Source organism: Chenopodium album, chromosome 4 (assembly GCF_948465745.1).
Source record: "Chenopodium album chromosome 4, dcCheAlbu1.1, whole genome shotgun sequence".
Taxonomy (NCBI): domain Eukaryota; kingdom Viridiplantae; phylum Streptophyta; class Magnoliopsida; order Caryophyllales; family Amaranthaceae; genus Chenopodium; species Chenopodium album.
Window position 1 is genome coordinate 62,472,317 of NC_137837.1, and position 22,474 is coordinate 62,494,790.

At 33.8% G+C, this 22,474-nt stretch overlaps 2 protein-coding genes across 2 annotated transcripts; one reads left to right on the forward strand and one right to left on the reverse strand.

Moving 5' to 3' along the window:
* The first annotated feature begins 10,950 nt into the window (after positions 1-10,950).
* On the forward strand, positions 10,951-12,921 carry LOC145627996 (uncharacterized). Its single transcript, XM_081680332.1, has 2 exons — positions 10,951-11,545; positions 12,868-12,921. The coding sequence occupies exons 1-2, from the start codon at positions 11,036-11,038 to the stop codon at positions 12,919-12,921; spliced, it is 564 nt and encodes a 187-aa protein (XP_081536458.1). The 5' UTR covers positions 10,951-11,035.
* A 2,489-nt stretch (positions 12,922-15,410) lies between these two features.
* On the reverse strand, positions 15,411-15,899 carry LOC145627997 (uncharacterized). Its single transcript, XM_081680333.1, has one exon. It carries the CDS (start codon positions 15,897-15,899, stop codon positions 15,411-15,413), a length of 489 nt encoding a protein of 162 aa, XP_081536459.1.
* Positions 15,900-22,474: the final 6,575 nt, after the last annotated feature.

Below are 22,474 nucleotides of genomic sequence, written 5' to 3' on the forward strand. Positions count from 1 at the left end.
TGTATAATCGAAGTGATCACTAATATTTTAGAATTATATGTTGCATTAATATGAAACCAATTTAGCATAATAAAAGTTTGGAGCATTAATATGAAACTAATATTCCTTTTTTTACTTTTTGACTTGGAACTCAATTCTGGATATAAATTAAGATTCAATTTTTTTTCAATTTCAGTTAAAATAGTAAAATTTTTAAATTACCTCCCAAAAATGTATCCATTTTTAAAATAACCACCTGTTTAATTTTTTTACAAAAAATTATCACCCTTAAATTAAATAATTACTCAGATTACCACCTTTTCAAAATTTCAGTGGGTTTTCCATTCGTGGGCCCCACCTAACGGCTACTAACCACTATTTTGACCCTTTGACTGATTTTTCCCCCAATTTTTCTCTTTAAAATAGCTCTCCCAACTTCAACTCATATTTCCTTCACCAAAATCCACTATAATTGGGGTAAATAGGTAGAATTGTGGGTTTTATGAAATTAGGGTTCATGATTCAATTGAATTGGGGGTTTTCTTAAATTAGGGTTCCTATTTTAATTGAATTGGAGGTTTTCTGAAATTAGAGTTCCTACTTCAATTAAATTGGGTTTGTTGTGAAATTAGGGTCCTTCGTCTTTCCCCTTTGCTTGAAATGTTTTCATTGAGTGCGGCTCCTTCTTGTGCCTCCCATGATGTTTTCAGGTAAGAAGGAGGAGAGAGAAAGTGACTTCTTTGCAATCAATTACCTAACAGTTACTCTTTTGCAGAACTAACAAAAAATTAGGGTTTTAGTTTACTAATTTAAAGAGTAGTTGAGAAGTTATGAAGAAAAAGGGAGAAGAAAGTGGATTGTTAGAAAATTAATAAAGAAATTGAATGAGGAAGGGGTTTGGTTGAGTACAATAGCATAAAAAAGAGACTGAAGTTGAGATAAATGAACAAAAAGGAGGAAAATAAGATAGGTGGGGCCCACAGATGGAAAAGCCACCGAAATTTTCAAATGGGTGGTAATTTGAGTGATTATTTAATTTAACGGGTTGTAAATTAAAAAAAAAAAAAAAAAAAAAAAAAAAATTAAGGGGTGGTTATTTGAGTAGTAATTTAAACATTTTCCTTTAAAATATGAGGATTATCTTTCGGTAGATTTTGAATTAACATTATAATTCGTTATAAAAAATTTTAAAAACCGTGCATGGCACAGGACTTAATCTAGTATTCTTAAAATTATAAGGCCAAATGGTCAATGACGTGCATTGAAGAGTAATGTTAATTCTTGGTTCAAAAAAAAAAAAAAAAAAAAAAAAAGAGTAATGCTAATTTACAATTTAAAACTATTGAAAATTTTGCTTTACAGAGATTTAGATGATTGATGTTATCACTTATTCACTGGTGCAAGGAGAGCACTTCTACCTTATTTATCTCAGTTTAGTTAAGGTATCAGGGATTAAATAGGTTGCCAATCTTACCATTATTTTGAATTGCACAAACAGAGATAACTTGTTTCTTCTTTGGAAATGACTAGTATAAACATAGAGGAGAAATGTTATAAACCGAGCACATTTTGGGAGACAAGCAAAATGATGAAAATTGATGAGAGTTCTACTTCTATTTTTAAAGTAGCAACACTATGTGAAGCCCAATTCAATAATGAGAGTTCTACTTTTCGAGTTTCCAGTCTGTTACTATACATAATTTTATCCTAAACGCGCCCTAGAGTAAAGGATGCCATAACTGTCATATGTTATTTGATCTATGTTCTTCTTGCATCTTTTGGAATAAGTATGCTTTCAATCTTACAAAAGCATGGCTCCGCCTTTTCCCTCACCTCCATAGTTTTCACTCAGCTGTCAGGAGTTTCTGTGTGTATTTTATCTGCTTAATCTGTCATTTATGCACATGTAATGAGCTTTAAGCTGCTTAAACTTGTGTCCGCCTTAGTGGTTTGCAAAACTGACTCCATTCAGGAAGCAAAATCTGCTCCATTGTCGTAACAAGTGAGCACAAAGTTTGAGAGAAGTGGTATATATAGAATCATAGTATAAATGGGCATACTTCTGAAACATGTTATAAACATGCATCTGGCAGCTTCCATAAGATAGCACAGGGCGTGCCAACTTTCCATGATAGCCTGTACACATTATCTTGTTTGTATCAGAACGCCCAATTAGCAAAATAGTTTGCCTTTTTCTGTTGAGATAGTGGTGATAGGAAATTTTGTGCCTTGTTGTAACATTTTATGATTGCTACTTTCTGCTGTTTCTTGTGTAATCACTCTCTGGATGTGCAAGAAGCATGAAGTTGGTTTAGGACCTCCATTTTCTATCATGATGAAACTAGTGTTCTCTTTGTTTATTGATTGTGTTTATGTTTGTTGATGTTCAGGTTTCATCATATCTGGTTACCGTAATTCCCAGCAATAATAAGCATCGCCAGTTGATTATGACATAAGTTTTCATTCGTGGTATAAATTTGACATTTCTACAACACAAGGGCTCTTTTCAATTGCTTGGTTTAGTTTGGTTAGAAAGGAAAATCAGCACGGAAGGATTTCAAAATTTTTAATCATATTGAGAAAAAGGTATCCTTTTCCATCAATGGCCTGTTTATGAATGTACTTCTTGAGGTATTGTCTGCACTTGAACATTACAAGGCCCTCTATCAAGTTTAGACAAAGGAGTGGACAAATGTAAGTTTATTTTTACCAAATAATTGAGGTGTATACACAAGACAAAAGAAACCTGAAGCGAACAAAGATTAAGCATCCAGGCCTAATAAGCAATTCTACTTGTATATCTAAGTACACAATGTTCACAATGTAGTCATTTGAAGTCCCAGCTCCTTACTGCCTTCCCAGCAATGTCGCCTTCTCTTGCTTCATGATATGTCTGCAATAGCCTCAAAGAACTGTACCATCACCGTAGGAAGACAAGAACGCTTCATCATGTAGCACCCAATTCCTGTCAAAATAGATAGAACTAGCTAACGAGATACAAATTAACCCACGATTTCCCTAATTGCTACTGTATGAAGTCCTGTATTAGTTGGTTGACTCTACTGCAATGTATCCAGGAAAAATGTTTTGCCTTAATACTAGTACCTGTCATAATTTCTCTAACAATAAGCTGATCAATGAGTCAGAAAAACTTCCCTTCAACCATTTGTTGTAGAAATTGGCAGGGTAATAGCCATGTTTAGTGTAATACCAAGTTAATTCGATTGCATCAGAAATTTCGAATCAATTAGCTACGTGACTGGCTATGCATTTTTGATATAAAAAATCTAGGAAGAATTTGTTAGAGCAATTGTTCTCTTGTGAGAAACAACACAAAAAACAACTGTTTTATTCAAGAAATCCTGCAAAACTTCCATTTAGCTGATCAGGCAGACAGTGAAACAGAAATAGCAATGTATCGAAAATTTTACAGATTTGCTTCCAAATTCCAATTACAATTAAATTTCAGCAGAACTACAATATACTATTCCAACAATTGACTATATTCTGATTAAAGAATACAACTAATTCTTACAATGAACTGACCTAAATGACTAAATCTATGCAGCTGACAGTAAATGCTACAATATTATTTGCAATCTAAAACGAACTCGTAACAATGAACCAACCTAAAACTATGACTGACCAACTATCCAAACCGAATATTCGTATACAATTTCTGAGGTACACGTAACCATAACGAACAATCCTCGAAAATTCCTCAGAGAACTTTGAAATTCAGACAAGCTTGTAACATTTACTGTCAGCTGCACAGAAAAGAAATTGGAAATCAGAACCACATCCACATTTCAGCTTGATCATTGTCCAATCTCCTGATAACTTCTCTGTCTTAACCAAATGTTCTTGCCTTTTCTCCTTCTCATTATTTCCCTGAAACAATTTGATCATCTCAGTTCAATGCAGTTTTATCACAGAAACAAAACAGCATACAAACTTGTAAAAAATTAATTATTAAAAGAACCCAAAAACAGAAAATTCAAAATAAACCAGATAATTGAAAGATACCCAAAAACAGAAAACGTACAAGAATCAACAAATATTGAAATTGAAAATAAAAAAATCAGAACAGAAAAATTGTATCATACTAAACCTTTGAATTGGAGGAACCAGGGGAAAGTGTAACAGGATCAGAAACAGTCCTTCTGAGAAGCTTCGGAGATGGAGGCGGCGGAAGAGGCGGCAGCAATAAACCCATTGCGTTCCGATGCACCGGTTGAGACGGCGAAGCACCCAATTCTTGAAGTATCTTCTTCACTCTCTGCATTCATAAAATCAACATTAAACCAAATTCAATCACCCAATAAAAAAGATGCAAGAAAACCCCATAAAACTACCTTATTACTGGAACTATCCTCATTGCTGGAATCAGAGCTGTAAATCGGTGGGTCAGAAACAGTTCTTCTCAGAAACAGAGGCTGATTATTCGCTTTCGTGTTCGTCTTCGTGCTGGTGCAGCGAAGAAGAGAGAATTGCGAAGACGGCGAAGGCGACGAAAGAGAGGAAGGAGAGATAGGCGGAGAAGAAGAAGAACAAGTGCCATAAGTTGAAGAACTGAAACTAGCAGAAGATGAAGAACAGCAGTAGCCTCGTTTCTTGATTAATTGAGGTGGGGTTATTGTATTTTGATCGAAATTCAGTGGTTTTGAGTTGGGATTTGTTGTTTTATGAAAAAGATGAAGATGATTTGAAGAAGGTTGGATTGTAGTGTTGGCCATTTTGAAACCCAGAAGAAGATTTTCTGCAGATTTTTGGTTCTGTTTTTGAGGGATTTTTCTGCGTCTTCTTGTTTTTCTGTCAGTGATTTTTGGGGGTGCTTTCACCATTGTTGAAGATGAAGATGATGATTTTCTTGGATTTGTTGTTGTTGTTGTTGATGATGATGATGATGATGATGATGATGATGATTTAGTTTATGAGGAGAGAGAAAGAGGATTTTATCTCTTTTCTTGGGTAATTAATTGCTGATTTTGGCATTATAATTGTTCCCGCCTTTATAGAGGTGTCATCAGTAAAGGGTTAACCGCCTAAACGACTGCCCAAAAACGAGGACTGTAGTGTACTATACTTGTAGTTGGTAAAATGTACCATTACACGAGTTATAATATCGGGTTGAACCCGGGTGGTTTAATTTGAAACAGTTGAGCCTTGGTTTTTAATTCAATCTAATAGTTATACTCTATGTTATTCGGAATTGAATTGGGTACTTATGTCCGAGATGAGTATGTGTTTAAGCGTTTGATTTTATTATTTGTGAAAATTTTTAAATGACCTTGAACTAAAATGAAGTGCCTAAGTGTCTTACGCACATCTGAGTTAAAGAGTCCAAGTAACATAATTTTTATGGTTCGAGTAATTTGATAAGGAAAATCCGTCCGAAAGGTTCTTTAAAGTGGTGGACTTTGTAATAAACAAAGGTCCTTATATTAAAAAGGTGATTAAAAAAAAAAAAAACAAAGTCCTTATATATGATGAGTCAAGTTGCTAATTATTTTGAAAGATCTAATATACTTTTAGAAAGTCTTAATAACTCCAATATAGACTGCCCAAACAAGGAAAGAAACAAAGAAATTAAGATTCAATAGCGTAATTGGAAAAGAAAAGAGCTTGATTTCTAAGGAAGATGATATGACACATTTAGCTTCCGACGGCGATTTGCAATGGCCATGTGCCACTCCAAGGGTCACGCACCACCTCCTTTGAACCACCTTGAAATTTGCAACACCATGGACTGGCGCGTGTGAGTCGTGAAGGCTCCGGGATGAAATGGATGATTTCTTGTTTTACTCAGTTTTTTCTAGAGTTTTTGCTTGTAAGTGTTTACCTTTTATTTGAAAGGTTTTTTTTCTAGGTTTAAGTACTTAGAATATATTTTATTTTTGTTATTTAGTTGTCAGAAACTTCCTAGTGTAATATAACAATATTTGACTATTATTATACAAATATATATTCATGTAAACTTTTTGGCATGACTAGAATATATAATATGTGCAAGCAAGTATGTTAAAAATAAAAGAATATATATATATATATATATATATATATATATATATATATATATATATATATATATAGTTTTACAAATGTACAAATATAGTCAAACTAATTCACGAATCTAACAAAACTTCACAATATTATATTACGAGTACTATGTATTTTACTAGTTTGACTATTATTGTACTAATATATATTCATATAAACTTTTTGACTATTATTGTACTACTTCACGAATCTAACAAAACTTCACAATATTATTACGAGTACTATGTATTTTTCTCCATAAAATAGTAAGAATTTATGGTCAACTACTAGTATTTATATTTTAACCCTAAAAAATGCATAAGTAATCTTCAATTGAGTAAGAAAATATTTATGAGAAGTAGTTATTTAGGGAAAAAAATAATTTTAAATTGATTAGGTGGGGTTAAGTTAAGTTAACCTAAGAAGGTTTTCTCGTAACATTTTATAAAAATACAAAATTAAACTACAAATGTATTTAATATAGGAAAATAATAATATACGAATTCGATCTACAAATTTAAGGTACACAAACATATAATGGTCAATAAATGTGTATATTACATAAAACATATATGTGTATTATGTTAGTGTATGATACATATATGTAATATATATGTGCAATATATGTAAATAAATTATATTAAATATAAATATATACAATAATGTAGTATTATTTTGGAATAAACTGTAAGGTTATAATTCCTTGTAAGAAAAAAATGTTATAATTCATATTGTATTGTAAATAAAAATGCTTGTAAATTCGGGTGTTATTAATTTTCCTCTCTATAAATTGAAGCTAAATGCTTGTAAGAGTTGTAAATTTCTAAGTTGTATCATATCATTAGTTAAAGTTTTACTATACACTTGGTACTAAGCTATTAACTCAAAAATAACTTCTTTTATTTTTATCATTGTTTTTGTTACAATTGCCTTAAATCCCGCCAGTACTGCTCCTATGCCCCCTTCTCAATTATCTCCTCCTCCTCTTCTCCGCCACCCCCCTCCATCCGATTTTGTGCTTTTCGTTCTACAATAGCCTAAAGGTTTGTGCCAAGCAATGCAGTGTACAATGTAAATGCCCCGAGCACTAACCAAGGGTTCTCCTTGCATAGAGGGTGGCATATGGATGTCACTGGGAACATGAAGCCTCCAACAGTAGGAAATAGCTCACAAAACTTCAATGCAAGTTTATTATCCTAGGTAATTAGATATGTTACATTTATTTTATATGTTCTAAAATGCATGTATGACAACATTATGTTCATTCTCATCTACTACTTCTCAACTATTAATTAGGTGAATCAGAAGGTGTTTGTGCTAATGCATATGTTAGTTGAAACGAACACTACAAGAGGGGGTGAATTGTATGTGAGTTCCTAGTGACTACTTTTACAAAATATAAAACAGAATATAAAGGAACTTTGCTATGCACACAGGATTTTACGAGGAAACCTTCCAGGGCCCAACAGGAAGTAAAACCTCGACCCTTCTAAGGGATTTCCAAACCAAACCAATTCACTATAATAGGGCAAACATCAAGTTACAACCTATTATAAAAAAGACCATTACTCACAAGTTCGAGATTGAACTTGCTACACAGTAGGACCATATCCTACCCAACCCAAGTTCCACACTCAGATTCACTCGTACTATGACAATACTACCTCACAGCTTTTTCACTCAAAGCTTACACAACTGTATGCAATATAAATTTCACACACACACTCCCAATAACTCAACCAATACAGAAGATAGAACACCTAGTATATGAAAGGCAAGCTATGCACGAAATCCGAAACTAATTTGACAAAATCACAAACTTGGCAAACTTACACAATTTCAGTACAATGATTTCTTCACGCATAAACTTACAGAAAACTTATGAATTGATATCTCTACTATTTATACAAGATTAACTCGTATAGCAAGTAGGGTTTTCAAAAGATAAAGGTGTCAAATTACCAAATCTCAAAACATGGATTTTAAGTAAATTGTTTAAGAGAAATTCTTTTTGGAAAATAAGATAAAGAAAGATATATCAAAAAGAGTATATCTTTTTAATAAACCGATTTTAAGAAATAAAACACTTAGAAAATCTTTTCTTAAAATCTATCCTTTTATCTTTTCCGTTTTAAAATTATTTTCCAAGTAATTTTGTCACGCTTCTAATAGATTTCATGCATATCCTACTTAACATATTTAACAATAAATCTAGAAGATAAAATCTTAGCTAAATTGATATTGATGTGCCGCACTACTGTAAGATTGAATTCCTTGGGATTCATGCAGACAAGGACCAAGTTCCTGCTGTCACTTATACTCCAGTAGTCTTAAACTGGAACTTCGCAGGCTAAGTTATTTCCAGAACTTATGGTCTTCATCTTGCTGTCTCCAAGTTCCTGTTAGGGAACATAGTTCTTGTTAGAGAACTCTTCTTCTATTTTGACTAACTTTTCTTCAAAGGTCTCTTCATATCTTCTTAGCTTGAGTTACTCTTCCACCACCATGGTCTACTTCACCTGTGCTAATCAAATACTTGTAAACCTTTATTAATTGAGTTTGCGTATTAGTTTAAGTCTATCATCATCAAAACTCTTAAGCTTCAATAGCATAGTTATGATTAAGGATGATAGGATTAAAAAAAATAAAAACATAATCTATATATATATATGCACAAGTACATAAACCATAACCCAAAAAAAAAAAAAAAAAAAAAAAAAACCCAAACAGATTGATTACAAATAATAAATTAAGGCCCTGTTCTCATACGATTATTTTCAGTTCAGTCAGCTCCTAATTTCCTTCTCTTATAAAATATTCAGTTCAATTCAGATATAATAAATTCAGTTCAGTTTAGTTGAACTGAGTTCAGTCAATCATAACAAGCCCTAAGTCTTGATTCCCTAAAAAAAAAAATTAAGTCTTGAAATATTCTGCTAAATGAATTTAAGTCTTTAATTTGATTGTCCCTGCATCTCTCTCCTGAAGTAGTAGAAATCTTCCTCTCATATTACTTGTATACATATGCAATTATAATGTCACCATTTCCTTTCTCTGTATCATGTAGTGTGAAAGTGATTGTATTCATCAGACATTCACTCAAATACTCTAAAAAGTAGTCTCCTAATTCTTGCTCAAAAAATAAAAAATAAAAAATAAAAAATAAAAAATAAAAAATAAAAAAAGAAAGAAAGAAAGAGTGGAATGCATAGAATTTGAGTACTTGGGATTTGAAAGATTGTGGTGAAGTTTTGTTGCAAAATTAGCTCTGCAATTATAGTTCCACTAGCTAATTCCAATTGACTCTAATTCTTTTCCCCTTTTTCTCATTCTCGAAATCATATGACAATAGGAGAAGCATAATTGTATAAAGTATTTAATTCTTTTTACTTGTAAGCTCCCTTTGATTTTTTAAATTATCGTGTAATGTATCATAAACTACAATGTAATTTTCGCAATCACTTTTTTGTAATTTTTAAAATATCTAATAAACCTTATTTTTTTATATATAACTTTTTAGAAAACAAACTCCATTTTAAAAAGAGTATTTTTTTTTATATATAAAAAAACTATTCCATAGCTTTTTTAAGGTTCATACAAATACTGAAACACACTTTGCCACTTACAAAAAAACTAAGGGAGTTAATAATTATTTTGGGACGGAGGCTAGAAATAATTATAATACTAGATGAAGCCCGTGCGATGCACGGGTCGATCTATTTTTTTCTAAAAAATATTTTTTATATTTATGTGATTACATTTGTAATTTTATTAGTTGTACGTAATATATCATTTTCTCCGTATTTATTTTAAAATATTAGATAAAATTCCTAATCTCAAAAGATAATATTTCGTATTTAATTAATGTAACCATTAAAATCTCATTGGTCAATTATGCTTATGTGGCACTTGAATTATTTATTGGATATAACTATAATTTTTTAAAAATAAAAATCCTACATGGCGCTCTAAAATCTCGGGAAAAAACTCCCCTTTATATATATACTAGTTTTGTGCCCGTGTGATGCCCGGGTTGTTTATTGAATTTTTAAATTAATTTTTAATTTATATGTCAAATTTTAAAACATATCATTGATACAAATTAGTTAGGAAATTATGTGTTTTAATTTTGTGACAATTTAAACTATATAGTAGGCATGTAATGACTACTACTAATAATAATATTGGTGAAAACATTTCTTGACCCGTAACTTGAAATAATGACCCTGTTCAAAATGACTCGTGATCCGAGCCGATTGATAGGTAGGTTTTCACACAGTAATAAAATTATATTAGATTTTGAAGTATTGTTATTTTAATTGATTAGTATATATTATAAATAATAGATGTGGTACATTTTGAACTAATTCCTTTGCTTCAAAAAAAATATTATGATACAAAAAATAAAATTATATGATAATTTATGAGAGTTATAATGTAATTATTTTTTGAATAAAATTATAATTTAATTTGTAAATATTGATACTTTATCGAAAATAAAACTCTAAATTAACAATTTTATCCTAAAATTATATCCAAATTTGATTGAAAATGGAATTCTTAACGAACTTTTTTATCCTACAAATTGAATTCTGTATAACTCTATCCTACGTGGCGCGACACTTGGCAAAGTTAGAATGCCAAGTGTCGTTGTCTCGTCGTCTGGCTAAAAGTTTAGCTTTATATATTAGTTATATGATATATTAGATTGTATCAATGTGTTTTCAATAGTTGTACATCCTCTATAAAACACAACATTTTTTCCCATTTTGATTCCATGGGTTGCCCGTGAACTAAATTTAAAACATTTATACACATTGCGGTAGCTCTGATTAAATTGCCAAATGTTTCATGTGAAACTCCACCGTCGTACGTCAGCCCCTTATATTTTCATTACCAACCAATTTTCCATTTTCATGCAATTCATTTCATAGCTAGCTTAATTAATCACTTCATTACCCAAAAAATAAAAAGAAAAGCAAATTTTTCTATTGTAGAAAGAAACATTACGTAATAAATGGATGCATTGTGGAAATTAGAGGATAAATTGAAGATATCAACACAAAAAGCAGTAGTACTACTTATTTGTACGTCAATTTTAGTCATACTTGTTTGCTTAACCATAATTTTTGTAGTCCTTAAGAAGAAGGCCGCTCAAAGGAACAAGATCGCGTGCCACGATGAATTTGATGAAGAGACCGAGTCTATGATAGTGTACGAAAGATCTCATTCCAAGTGTGGATTGATGGAAGTAAGGAAGGCATTGTTGGGGTCGGCGTGTTGGAGCTTGGCACACAAGTGGAACGACGAGAGTGTTGTGCTAGGGAAACAAAGGATGAACGTTGTGTCGAGTTGTTTGAAGTGTTTAGGTTGTGTAGGCCGGTCGAAGATGCCCGTTTGGCAAAGGCCAATTCTAATGGGTGAGAGGTGTGAACTTCCTAGATTTAGTGGTTTGATTTTGTATGATGAAAGGGGTAGGCCAATTACTCACCACTATGATCATCATCACCATCAGTATTACCAACAGGTGAGCAACACAATATATAACCTCCTCCAATTTGTTTCATCTTGCTTATTGTCTTAGGACTTGTTCACTTTACCTTATTTTTGCTGTACTGAAATTAATTTTACTAAACTAAAATAATTTTTTGTTGAAGAGAAATTATTTTTAATGAATTTTTTTTTTTTAGGTAAACTGCACCGGGCCTTATTTGAAATCATTGACATAATATAAGAAATTTTAATTCATGCGAAATCTTATTTGATTTGTTTATTAATTTATATTTTTAATACTAGGTTAGATCCCGTGCCATGCACGGTAATTTCAATATTTACTATAAAAAATAATATCAAATTGTAAAATAGGATGAAAGTTCTGTAATTATGATTTTTTTTTTAAATCATTAAAGAAAACAGAGGAAGAAATGCATGCACGACTAATAAAAATAACTATGGATTACATTACAAAGTTATAGATAAGATTACATTATTATCGTATTATATGACTTTGTTTTCGTCATAAAATAAATAAATAAATCTTTGTTGAATAATGAATATACTTGCCAAATATTATTGTAAAGTAAGTATTAAATTAAATACTTCTCTAAGAAGCTTTGGGAAAAAAAAAAAAAAAAAAAAAAAAATCTTTGGGAGGGAAAATTTTTAACCAGGTTATGACAAGTGTCATTTCTGGTTTCGCCTTTAGTATAGGTATATTGAATATGCAAAGATTTTTTATATAATTTGTAATTCAAGATATTTATATTTAAAATAGGAGACTTACAAAAGAAACAAAAAGAGTACTTATTTACTTTATTTTCAATTTTTGCAAAGATTGATTCGAGGGTTAAGATCTACTTCCTTGGTTCAAAAAAATTTCTAAATTAAAAAATTGCACTATATATCTTGTAACGAAATTTTTACTAGTACTAGTACGTGCTAGGGCTCATATAGTCATATACTCATATAATTAGTGCTTACAATCATATTGATAAGTTTATGGTTTTTCCTTCATAATGTGATTTTCGAACTTTCTCTCCATTCATTGATAAAGGGTACGGTTTATGGGCCAACATTGGCATCAAGACTTGGGTTTTTTGTGTTGTAAAAATCCATTTGTACTATTGTAGGAATTATCAACTTTTTTGTACATTATAAAATTACGTATCCATCTATTAATGTCTATGGTTATGGTAGATAAACTATTAATTGAAGGTCTTGATTTAGCGGTCAAGACATAGGACTTATGTGTGTTAAGACATGTGTTTAAATTTTTAATATGTTGTTTTTAGTTATGGAAGGTTGGCTAAGGCAAAGTTATATGTGAGTGCGTGTGATCATAATTCACAGGAAGAAGCAGAGTTTGCTGGAACGACGGCGGGTATGCTTATGGATTTACTATGATATTGTTGAAGATAAATCTCACGAGAGTGTTATTCATGCATGCTTCCTTTTCTATTCGATGTGATTTTCACCATATGCAATATCAAGGAAGAGATGTACATACATTATATCAATTTGGTTTTAGCCTCTTTTTTCTTGTTGTAATCTCATACAAGTATAGTATAAAAGATCAGCTGCGCTATTTCTCTTTATATGAAAGAAAATAATGCAAGATAAAAAAGATCAAGTTCTGATTTTACAAGTGAACTGCTAAATGTCGCTCCCATTTTACATACAAACACTCCCTTTTTGACATGGAAGGACGATATTGCCCTTTGTGTAAGTTGTAGTGTATAATGGTATAATATCTTTCCCGACCCCTCCACTTACTACCACGTGGTAAAAAAAAAAAAATCCCGACACTACCACATCCGACCTCAGCCCACCACATCCGACCCCACCACATTCGATCTACCATAAAAAATCCGAGTTTTTTTTAAAAAAATTTATTAAGCATTAGTGACGGGTTTAGGATGATGGATGACGACAACGTTTGGACACCGAAAGTTTCGTCGGAGGATTCCGTAAGTCGTCGTACTTTTTTAAAAAAAAATTGAAATAAAACATCCGCCTAAAAAATTAGGATCCACCTAGGTACGGTGGATCCACTTAAAAAATTAGGAACCACCTAGGTGGATCCAAATATTTTGGGCGGATCAATTTTTTAAGTGGTTCCTAATTTATTTATCTGATCATTATATTCGAATGTTGAGGTTTAGAGTATTTGAGAGATTTTCTCTGTATTTTGGTTCTCTCTCTCTAGGTTTTCCTCTGAATTTTTCCTCCTCATGAAATAGAGAGAGCTCTATTTATAGAGTGTGTGACACCTAGGGTTATTTAGGGTTAAATGTATATTGGAATTGGGCCTGCTTTGATTATTATAAGTTTATAACCCATTTTTAATGGGTTTTTACTATTAAATAATTAATAACCAAGTTTAATTAAAATAACTAAATGGACTAATCTGATTTATTCACCCAATTTAATTAACTTTAATTAATAGTCAAATTAGCATCAAGTCAACAAATTGACTTTGGACCCATATAATATCCAACGTGGCACTTATATAAAATTTACGTGCCTACAAATTGCCCCATTCGAGATCGGTCACGGACACGACTTTGGAGTGTTTGATCGTGATCGGGCTCGAATTTTTTTATTTTTTATTTTTTATTTTGTAAATAACTTTCTTTTGTTGTGAGTGCACTTGCTAGCAATGTAACAATCTAAAGACTTTCAATACTCACGGTTGCTTGCTTTTTCCTTTTTTGACGTAAAAACAAGATCATCGTCTAACCATTTGGCTTATGAAACAAATTAAAAGCAAGTATTTATTGCTTTTCCTTATTTGTGTAATTGTGTTCACCTTTGGTATCAAAGGATCATGACTAAATACACAAGTGAGCAACTCACGTCCAATAGCAAGACCTTGGATTATTTATTTAATATTTTTTTTTTTTGGAATGAAAGATATTCTTGGCAGATAAACTTTGAAGTTCTACCTTTACCCACGAAATGCTGAACTTCATAATGTTTATCTTTTTTATTTTTTATTTTATTTTTTATTTATTTTTTGTTATAAACTTGAAAGCTCAATCATTTGATCAAAGGCACGGAATGCTCAACCATTTTCAAAAATATACAAGTATTTATCAATACTAATCTTGCTGAGATATTTTGTTGGAGATAAGTATGATCAAGTCCTTGCTTATCTTCTTAGGTTGTTGTCACATAAACCCTCTTGGAAGCATATCCTCTTTATGTTATATATACCACCGGAGATATTGAGAGCATTCATTCCATAAGCCTCACATTGTCCTACATAGAAGCACAACGAGGGGAAGCTTTCATCATTTGACGACGCCACTGAAGGGAGCTGCCATTTGAATGTCATCGAAGAGTAATCTTGATGCCACGAAAGGAGCTGCTACTTGTAGGTCTCGAACCGACATCCGCCATGGAGACACGGAGGAACACTACTAATTACTTGACATCAATAGCATGGGGAAGCCATCACGCCATGAGAGGGAGCTACTACACCTTCAACTACATATCCGGAAGAAGACACTCACTGAGCACCTCGAAGCAAGCCATATGGAGCGATCAATCCAAACCATGAATTTCGCTTGTTTACCCTTTTTTTTAAAAAAATAAAGATAGCTAAAATTGCAATACTACATTACTGTCGATTATTATGCCTATTATTACCCCCAAACTTGAGCCACAAATGTTCCGATCCACTAAATCCGATTTTAGGGCTCTATGCATATCTTCATCACGAACACGAGCTCTATTAGACATGTAATTATCCAAACTTGCAATTCGATTTTCACCATTTTGATATTGAAAGGGTTCATTATTATTTCTGCATCTTGAAGATGGAGGTGATGCTTGATCATATTCAGTCGGATCATAATATGGTGTATACATATCTCGTTCATCCTCAACTATCATGTTATGCATATAATAATGCAAGCTATCATAATTTTTCCCAACATAGATGCATCACGAGCAAGAGCGGAATTTCTTATTATTGCAAAGCGAGCATGTAATACCCCAAAAGCACGCTCAATGTCTTTTCGCATACTTTCTTGTCTCTTAGCAAAAAGACCCTCTTTTTTGTTTTGTGGGAGGGATATGGTGGGAATAAATGCTGCCGATCTAGGATATATACCATCAGTAAGGTAATATCCCATATTGTAATGGTGGTTGTTTACGACATAGTTAATAGGTGGTGCACGACCTTCAAACACATTGTTAAATAATGGAGATCTATCAAGAGCATTGATATCATTACGACTACCCGGTGTCCCAAAAAAAGCATGCCAAATCCAAAGATCATATGATGCCACAGCTTCCAAAATTAATGTGGGCTTTTCGGCTTTTCCAGAAAACATCCCTTTCAATCTAAGAGGACAATTCTTCCACCGCCAATGCATGCAATCGATGGATCCGAGCATTCCTGGGAAACCTCAGGTGCCGTATGCTATTAACCTCATAGCCGCTGTGCATTTTTGCAATGTTGAAGCACCAAATCTACCCGTAGCATCCTGCCTTTGTTGAAAGAACAAATGACGTTCTTCTAAAGTGTTTTTTATACGGAGAAAGACATGTTTCCTCATTCGAAATCTTCGACGGAATAGATGTCCACGGAACACTGGAGGATCTGCAAAGTAGTCGTTCCATAAACGAGTTTGTCCATCTTCACGATGTCTTTCAACAGGCTTCCTTGGTTCCCTCGGAATGTGATTTAAAGTTTGATATATTTCAACTGGATTGGATATCATTACTTGATCCATCATTCGATCAAAAACTCGATTTGTTTGTCTACGCCTTTCATAACGTTCATCATCACTATCATTTGATAATTGGGTTAGTAGGTTAGAAACATTTTCAGAATTTGAACAATTGGAAGAGGAATTAGAAGAGTTAGAAGTTTCTTCTAAAGACATATTTTATGAAAGATAGTTTAATTTGAGAATAGAGGTTGAATGAAAAGCAAATTGATATAAACCATTTTATAGCACAATGGTGTATGTATGCTATCAAAACACATACGCACACACAATAATTACACTACTCAAAACAATAAATGTCTTCCATTGAGTAGTCATATCAATTGTATTTTTGTGATAATTCATGTTTGTAAAGATGCTTGTATATTGATACTTTAGGTAGTGTATTATCAATGCACCAGTTTTTTCAGTAAATAATTATTACTTGTTGCAGTGATACATACATCAATGCACTATACTCTTCAGAAAATAATTGATACCTTTTTTGCAGTGATATGTACATCAATGCACCAGTATTTTAGTAAATAATTTATGAAATAATATATTTATTTAAAAAAAACACTAGTAAGTAAACATATATTATTAACAGAAATTTCACCAAATGCCCCTGAGTTATTTTTTTATTCACCAAATACCCATCAAAACTTTCAAATTCACCAAATACTCTTGAGTTTAAGAAAAAATTCATCAAATGCCCTTAATGACTAACGGCGGTTAACACCGTTAGTCATTAATGACTAATATGCCACATGGTAGCCTCTAATTGGTTGTTGTAATATTAATTAATTCATTAATAAAAAAAACTTTAAAAATAAGAAAAAAACTTTAAAAATTAAAAAAAAAATACCCCAACCACCCAAGACCCACCCCAACCCCAACGGCCGACCACCAGCCACCACCGCCACCACCCACCCCTCCCCCTAAGGCCGGTGGTCCATTTTCGCCGGCGAGGGGCAGCCCCCCACCCTCCGACACCCCCTCCCTACCCCAGCCCTTTCTCCTTGCGCTTCCCCTCCCCTTAAACCCCTCCCCCACCTCGAAACCCCCCCTCCCTTCACGGCCGGCGCCCAAACCCCCTCCCCGGCGCCGGCGAACCACTTGCGCCCCACCCTCCGCCATCCCCCCCTAAACCACCACCCTAAAAATCAAAAACCCCCCAAATCGAAAAGCCCCAAATCGAAATCCAGGGTTTCGATTTGGGGGGTTTTCGGTTTTTTTGGGTAGTGGTTTAGGTGGGAAAGGGGGTGGGGATGGCGGGGGGTAGGGCGAAAGTGGTTCGCCGGCGCCGGGGAGGGGGTTTGGGCGCCGGTCATGAAGGGAGGGGGGGTTTCGAGGTGGGTCGGGGGAGGGGTTTAAGGGGAGGGGAAGCGCAGGGAGAAGGGGGCTGGGGTAGGGGAGTGGGTGTTGGAGGGTGGGGGGCTGCCCCTCGCCAGCGAAAATGGACCACCGGCCGCAGGGGGAGGGGTGGGTTTTTGGGGTGGTGGCGGTGGTGGCCGGTGGTCGGCCGTTGGGGGTGGTGGGGTTTTTTAAAAAAAAAATTGTTTTTTTTAAAAAAAATTTATTTTTTATTTTTAAAGTTTTTTTTAATAATTAATTAACAAAAATTACAACAACAAATTAGAAGCTGCCACGTGGCATATTAGTCATTAATGACTAACGGTGTTCGCTGTTAGTCATTAAGGGCATTTGGTGACATTTTTCTTAAACTCAGGAGTATTTGGTGAATTTAAAAGTTTTGATGGGTATTTGGTGAATAAAAAAATAACTCAGGGGCATTTGGTGAAATTTCCGTATTATTAATTATAAATGACAATACAATAAAACATAACTATTAATATCTGAAACACACTTAAACTTAATTGCGAAAAAAATACAACAATATATGGTAAACATAAACTAATTAGAACCAAACACAATAAATGAAAGCGAACAATAATTAACTAATCTGATGGAAATAACTTCTTCACCAAACTATTCCTCAGCTCCTGATCTGCTTCAGATAAGTATGGCTTTGAATCAAGATGCTTGAACAACTCCATATTAATTTTCCTTTGCTTTCTTGCTTCTCTTTCCCTTTCTAACTGAGTCTTTTCCCTTTCCACTTGAAACAACTCTACTTCCTTTTCCCTCCGCTACTTCAATCTCGTAAGTTCAATTTCTGTTTCTGTTTTTCGTGTTATGTTCATGTTTTGGACCGTGTCCAACCAATTTTTCCATGCTTCTGATGGCATATTCACCATTTTACTCTTACCTTTGTTTTTGCTGGATTCATTGCTTGAAGGGAAGCCAGAACACCCAATATCACCACTGGTTGGTGTATCTGGGTTTGTTGATGATGAGTAGTTACCATCTTCATTGATCCTCATTCTTTTTGAATCACTACCTTGAGTGGATGTCTTTTTCTTGCAAGTGCCAACAATATTTTCAGTCGGCTTCCAAGCAACATACATGTTGAGTTAGAATATCCCAAGCATGCTGATCGTGAAAGGTTTTAGACATCAACTTTGTCTTTGTGTTGTCGGCAGCATAGATCTTATATGTTGTCTTCATAACATCCTCATCATTCTCACCACTTCCCCTTCTAGATTGAGCACTAGCAAATGAACCACAAAACTTAGAGCATGAAGCGTTTATCCTTCTCCACCGGCATCTAAGTTGCTCTAAACCTCTAACCTTTAACAAATCTTCTTGTGTAACCCCTTCAGTACCTTCCTCAAAACACTTTTGTTTATATACTCTAACATTATCATACATTTGTTCAATTTTCTTCCAAAAAAATCCCCTTTCTGGTTGGTATTAGTTTTTTTTTTTATTTTGACTAACCTCAAGCCAAGCTTTCACAAGAGTTACTTCTTCAGCTTTTGACCAAAACCGATTGCCTAGTTGATTACCTCCTTCATTAGCTCTATCAGTTTCTTCAACTTCTTCCTCGTCATCACCGTCATCTGATGGTGCGTTCGATCTATATGAACAATCAAAACCCGTAAATGCAACTTCACCTTGTGACATAGTAAAATGTTGTGAGATAGGAAATGTGGATTCATCTTGAGATAATTGAAATTTTTGAAAAGAAGAACAATTTGTAGCTGGAAAATCATCTTGACTAAATGAGATGTTTGGATATTGTGGTGGCCGTTGAGGGAATTGAGTAAAAGTATTTGGATTTGAGAAATTCACATTTCCAGAAACGTAAGTAGAAAATTGTGTTAAATTAGGTTTTAAATCAGAATTCAGATCAATAGGATGATTAGAAAAAGAGGGATGAATATTTGAATTATTTTGAAGTTGTGATGATTTTTTGGATTTTGTGGGATTTTTTTTCCTTTGGCATTTTGGGTTATTCATCTCCAAAAATTTTAAATCCACTAACCTTGGATTACCACAAAATTTTGCTTACTTAAATATGGGAGTAATAATTGGTGAAAAAAAAGTTGGGTTAAAATACCTCAAAATTATACTCATTTTATAGAGGGGAAAAAATTAGAGCCGTTGGTATAATTATTTTTTAAAAAAAGTTTTTATTTTAAAAGTTATGACCGTTATAGATTTTATGACGTTCATATTTTACTTTAATTGCAGACCATTGGATTCAAAATGACAAAACAAACAAGATGATGCTAAGTGTCACTTCCCAACAAATTAACCCAACTTTCTTCCCTCCTCCAATTTCCCACGTGAAGCAATGTAAATTGAATTAAAAAAAAAAACTATCAACCAATAGCTCTTGGACAAGTGTCATATACACATGCATTGCTCACTCTTCACAAATGGGCATGACCATGACCTGGTCATGCACCATTTCCCTCAAAAACCACTCCCTTTTATTATTTTAATATTTTTTTGGAAATTCTCTCTCTTCATGATCACCCAAAGAGGGCAACGGATGGCTATACTCTACAACTCGAGCATCGGCACCTTGAAGTTGGAATGCATTAGGAATTTTGACATTGCGGAGTTATACATAGAGCCTCACAGCTGAAACCTCGTTGCCCAAGCTTCGCATCGATGAGTGCTACCTTGGAGTAACATACGTCCTTGGCTACGAACCTTGAAGTCCTAGAGCCAGACACTTGAGCATCGAAACTCAACCTTGATATATTGAAGGCTTGAAGCTGCATACAAGTGTACTCAGAGCCTTACATTACATTTCCGACATCGACACATTGGAATGACGTTCTTAGCCTCGCAAAGCCATGCACGCACATAACAACTCCAAGATGAAGCTTCTGTCCAGCCTTTATTCTCGACTAACCAGAAAGCCTTTTCACGATTATACCGTACAAATTGTAGCTTTGAGTGTTCTCAACAATGTGACCAAATTTCATCCAAATCGGACCACATTTGCTCATTCGATCGAGTGATTGATTTAGGCTGCTCCAAGTAGTTTGTGACTACAATGTTGCGCTACTTACCTTCTGTTGTCTTTGCTTAATTTTTTATTAATTTTTTTTTTAATTAATGAAGGATAATGATCTTGAATTCATGAACCTTGATTAATTTGATGAGTGGAAAGTGGAATACCATGCCTAGTTTCCACGTGAACTTCACCCCCCTTTTATTTTTTCTTTTTTTCTTTTTTCTTTTTTATATTTTATTTTTAATCTTGAGATTAAACGATGATCATGATTAGATCATATTCATAACATCATCGTGACCTTTGAATTTTTTTTCCATTTTTTTTTCTTTTTTTTTTATTGAAAATTGATTTTGTAATTTGTATTGATAAATGACTATCATGCTTCATGATAACTTTGGCAACCATTTTTACGACCTTCAAGAACTTTGGTGGACCGATGCTTGGTAGCTTTCATCAATCTTCATATTCAACACTTTGAGTTAATGATCTCTGGTGTTTAGAACCTTTCTCCAGGTCTTCAAGTAAATTTGTTAAAGTATTGGTGCTTGGTAGCTTTCTCCAATCTTTGTATTGAACGCTTTGAGTTGACCTCCGGTGCTTGAAAGCTTTCTCCAGATCTCAGGAACTTTGGGGGATCGGTGCTTCGTAGCTTTCTCCGATGTCCATGTTCAAATTGATTAGTGAATCTCCGGTGCTTGCTGCTTTATCCGGATTTTCAAGTAATTTGGTATTGGTGCTTGAAAGCTTTCTCCAATCTTCAATAGATGACATCACAACTTTGTGGGAACATTCAACTTGAAACTTGCCCCCAATTTTGTGGTTGGTCAATCGTTTTTTTTTTTTTTTTGTGGCTGCTCTTGAATAAATTTTTCTATATCCAAGATGCCTACGTACCAATAAGCAACTGAAATTTACTTTTTGGATCAAGCCAAACGTAGTTCACTTTGTGTGATTTTTTTTTCGCTTTTTTTTTTTTTTTTTTATTTTTTTATTTTTTATTTTTTGTTTATTATGCAGTTTAGGCTCTTACTTAGGAGCTTTGAGGACCGCTTTTTCATCTTTGCCCCCTTTTGATGTTGATGATCTTTTAATCAGATCCGTCTTCACGATTGGCTATCGTAAACTCCATCTCATAAGCTCGAGTCGCCAAGTCTTGGAATGTTTTGGGCTTGATTCCTTGCAAAATGTAAGCAAGATCCCAATTCATGCCTTGGATGCACATCTCGACTGTCGAAACTTCGGACAAATGATCTTTGCATTGAAGGCTTAATTCTCGCCATCGATTAATGTAGTCCCACTACTAGAAAACAGGTCATTTCCGACGGAACGGTTCCGACGGACACTAAAATCCGTCGGAAAGTACGAAAATTCCGACCGATTTTATTTTCGTCGGAAATCTGTCAGAAATTTCCAACGGAATTGTAATCTGTCGGAAAATTCTTTACTTCCGACCGAAAATCCGTCGGAAATGTTATATTTTCCGACAGAATTTAATTCCGTCGGAAATTTCCTACGGATTTAATTTCCGTCGTAAATTTCCTACGGAATTTAATACCTTTCCGACGGAATTTAAGTTTAAAAAAAAACAAAAAAAAAAAACAAAATCCCCCAAACCCTAATATTTTCGGCGCCCCTCCCCCCCTCATTTATTTTTGACTTCTCTCTCTCTCCTCTCACCCCGCCTCTCTTCTTCTTCTCTCTCCTCTTTTCTGCTTCTCTCTCCTCTTCTCTCTTCCTCACGTCTCTTTATTTTCCTCTTCTTTCCTCACTTCTTTTCTTTCCTCACTTCTCTTTCTTCGATCTCCTCTTCTTTCCTCACTTCTTTTCTTTTCTTTCCTCACGAATTTCCTCTCTCCTCTCT

Excerpts from the sequence above, each read along its gene's own strand:
- LOC145627996 (XM_081680332.1), top strand. The coding sequence starts at position 11,036 with ATGGATGCATTGTGGAAATTAGAGGATAAATTGAAGATATCAACACAA. Across the intron at positions 11,546-12,867 it reads ACCATCAGTATTACCAACAG|GAAGAAGCAGAGTTTGCTGG; the intron begins GTGAGCAACACA and ends CATAATTCACAG.
- LOC145627997 (XM_081680333.1), bottom strand. The coding sequence starts at position 15,899 with ATGCATTGGCGGTGGAAGAATTGTCCTCTTAGATTGAAAGGGATGTTT.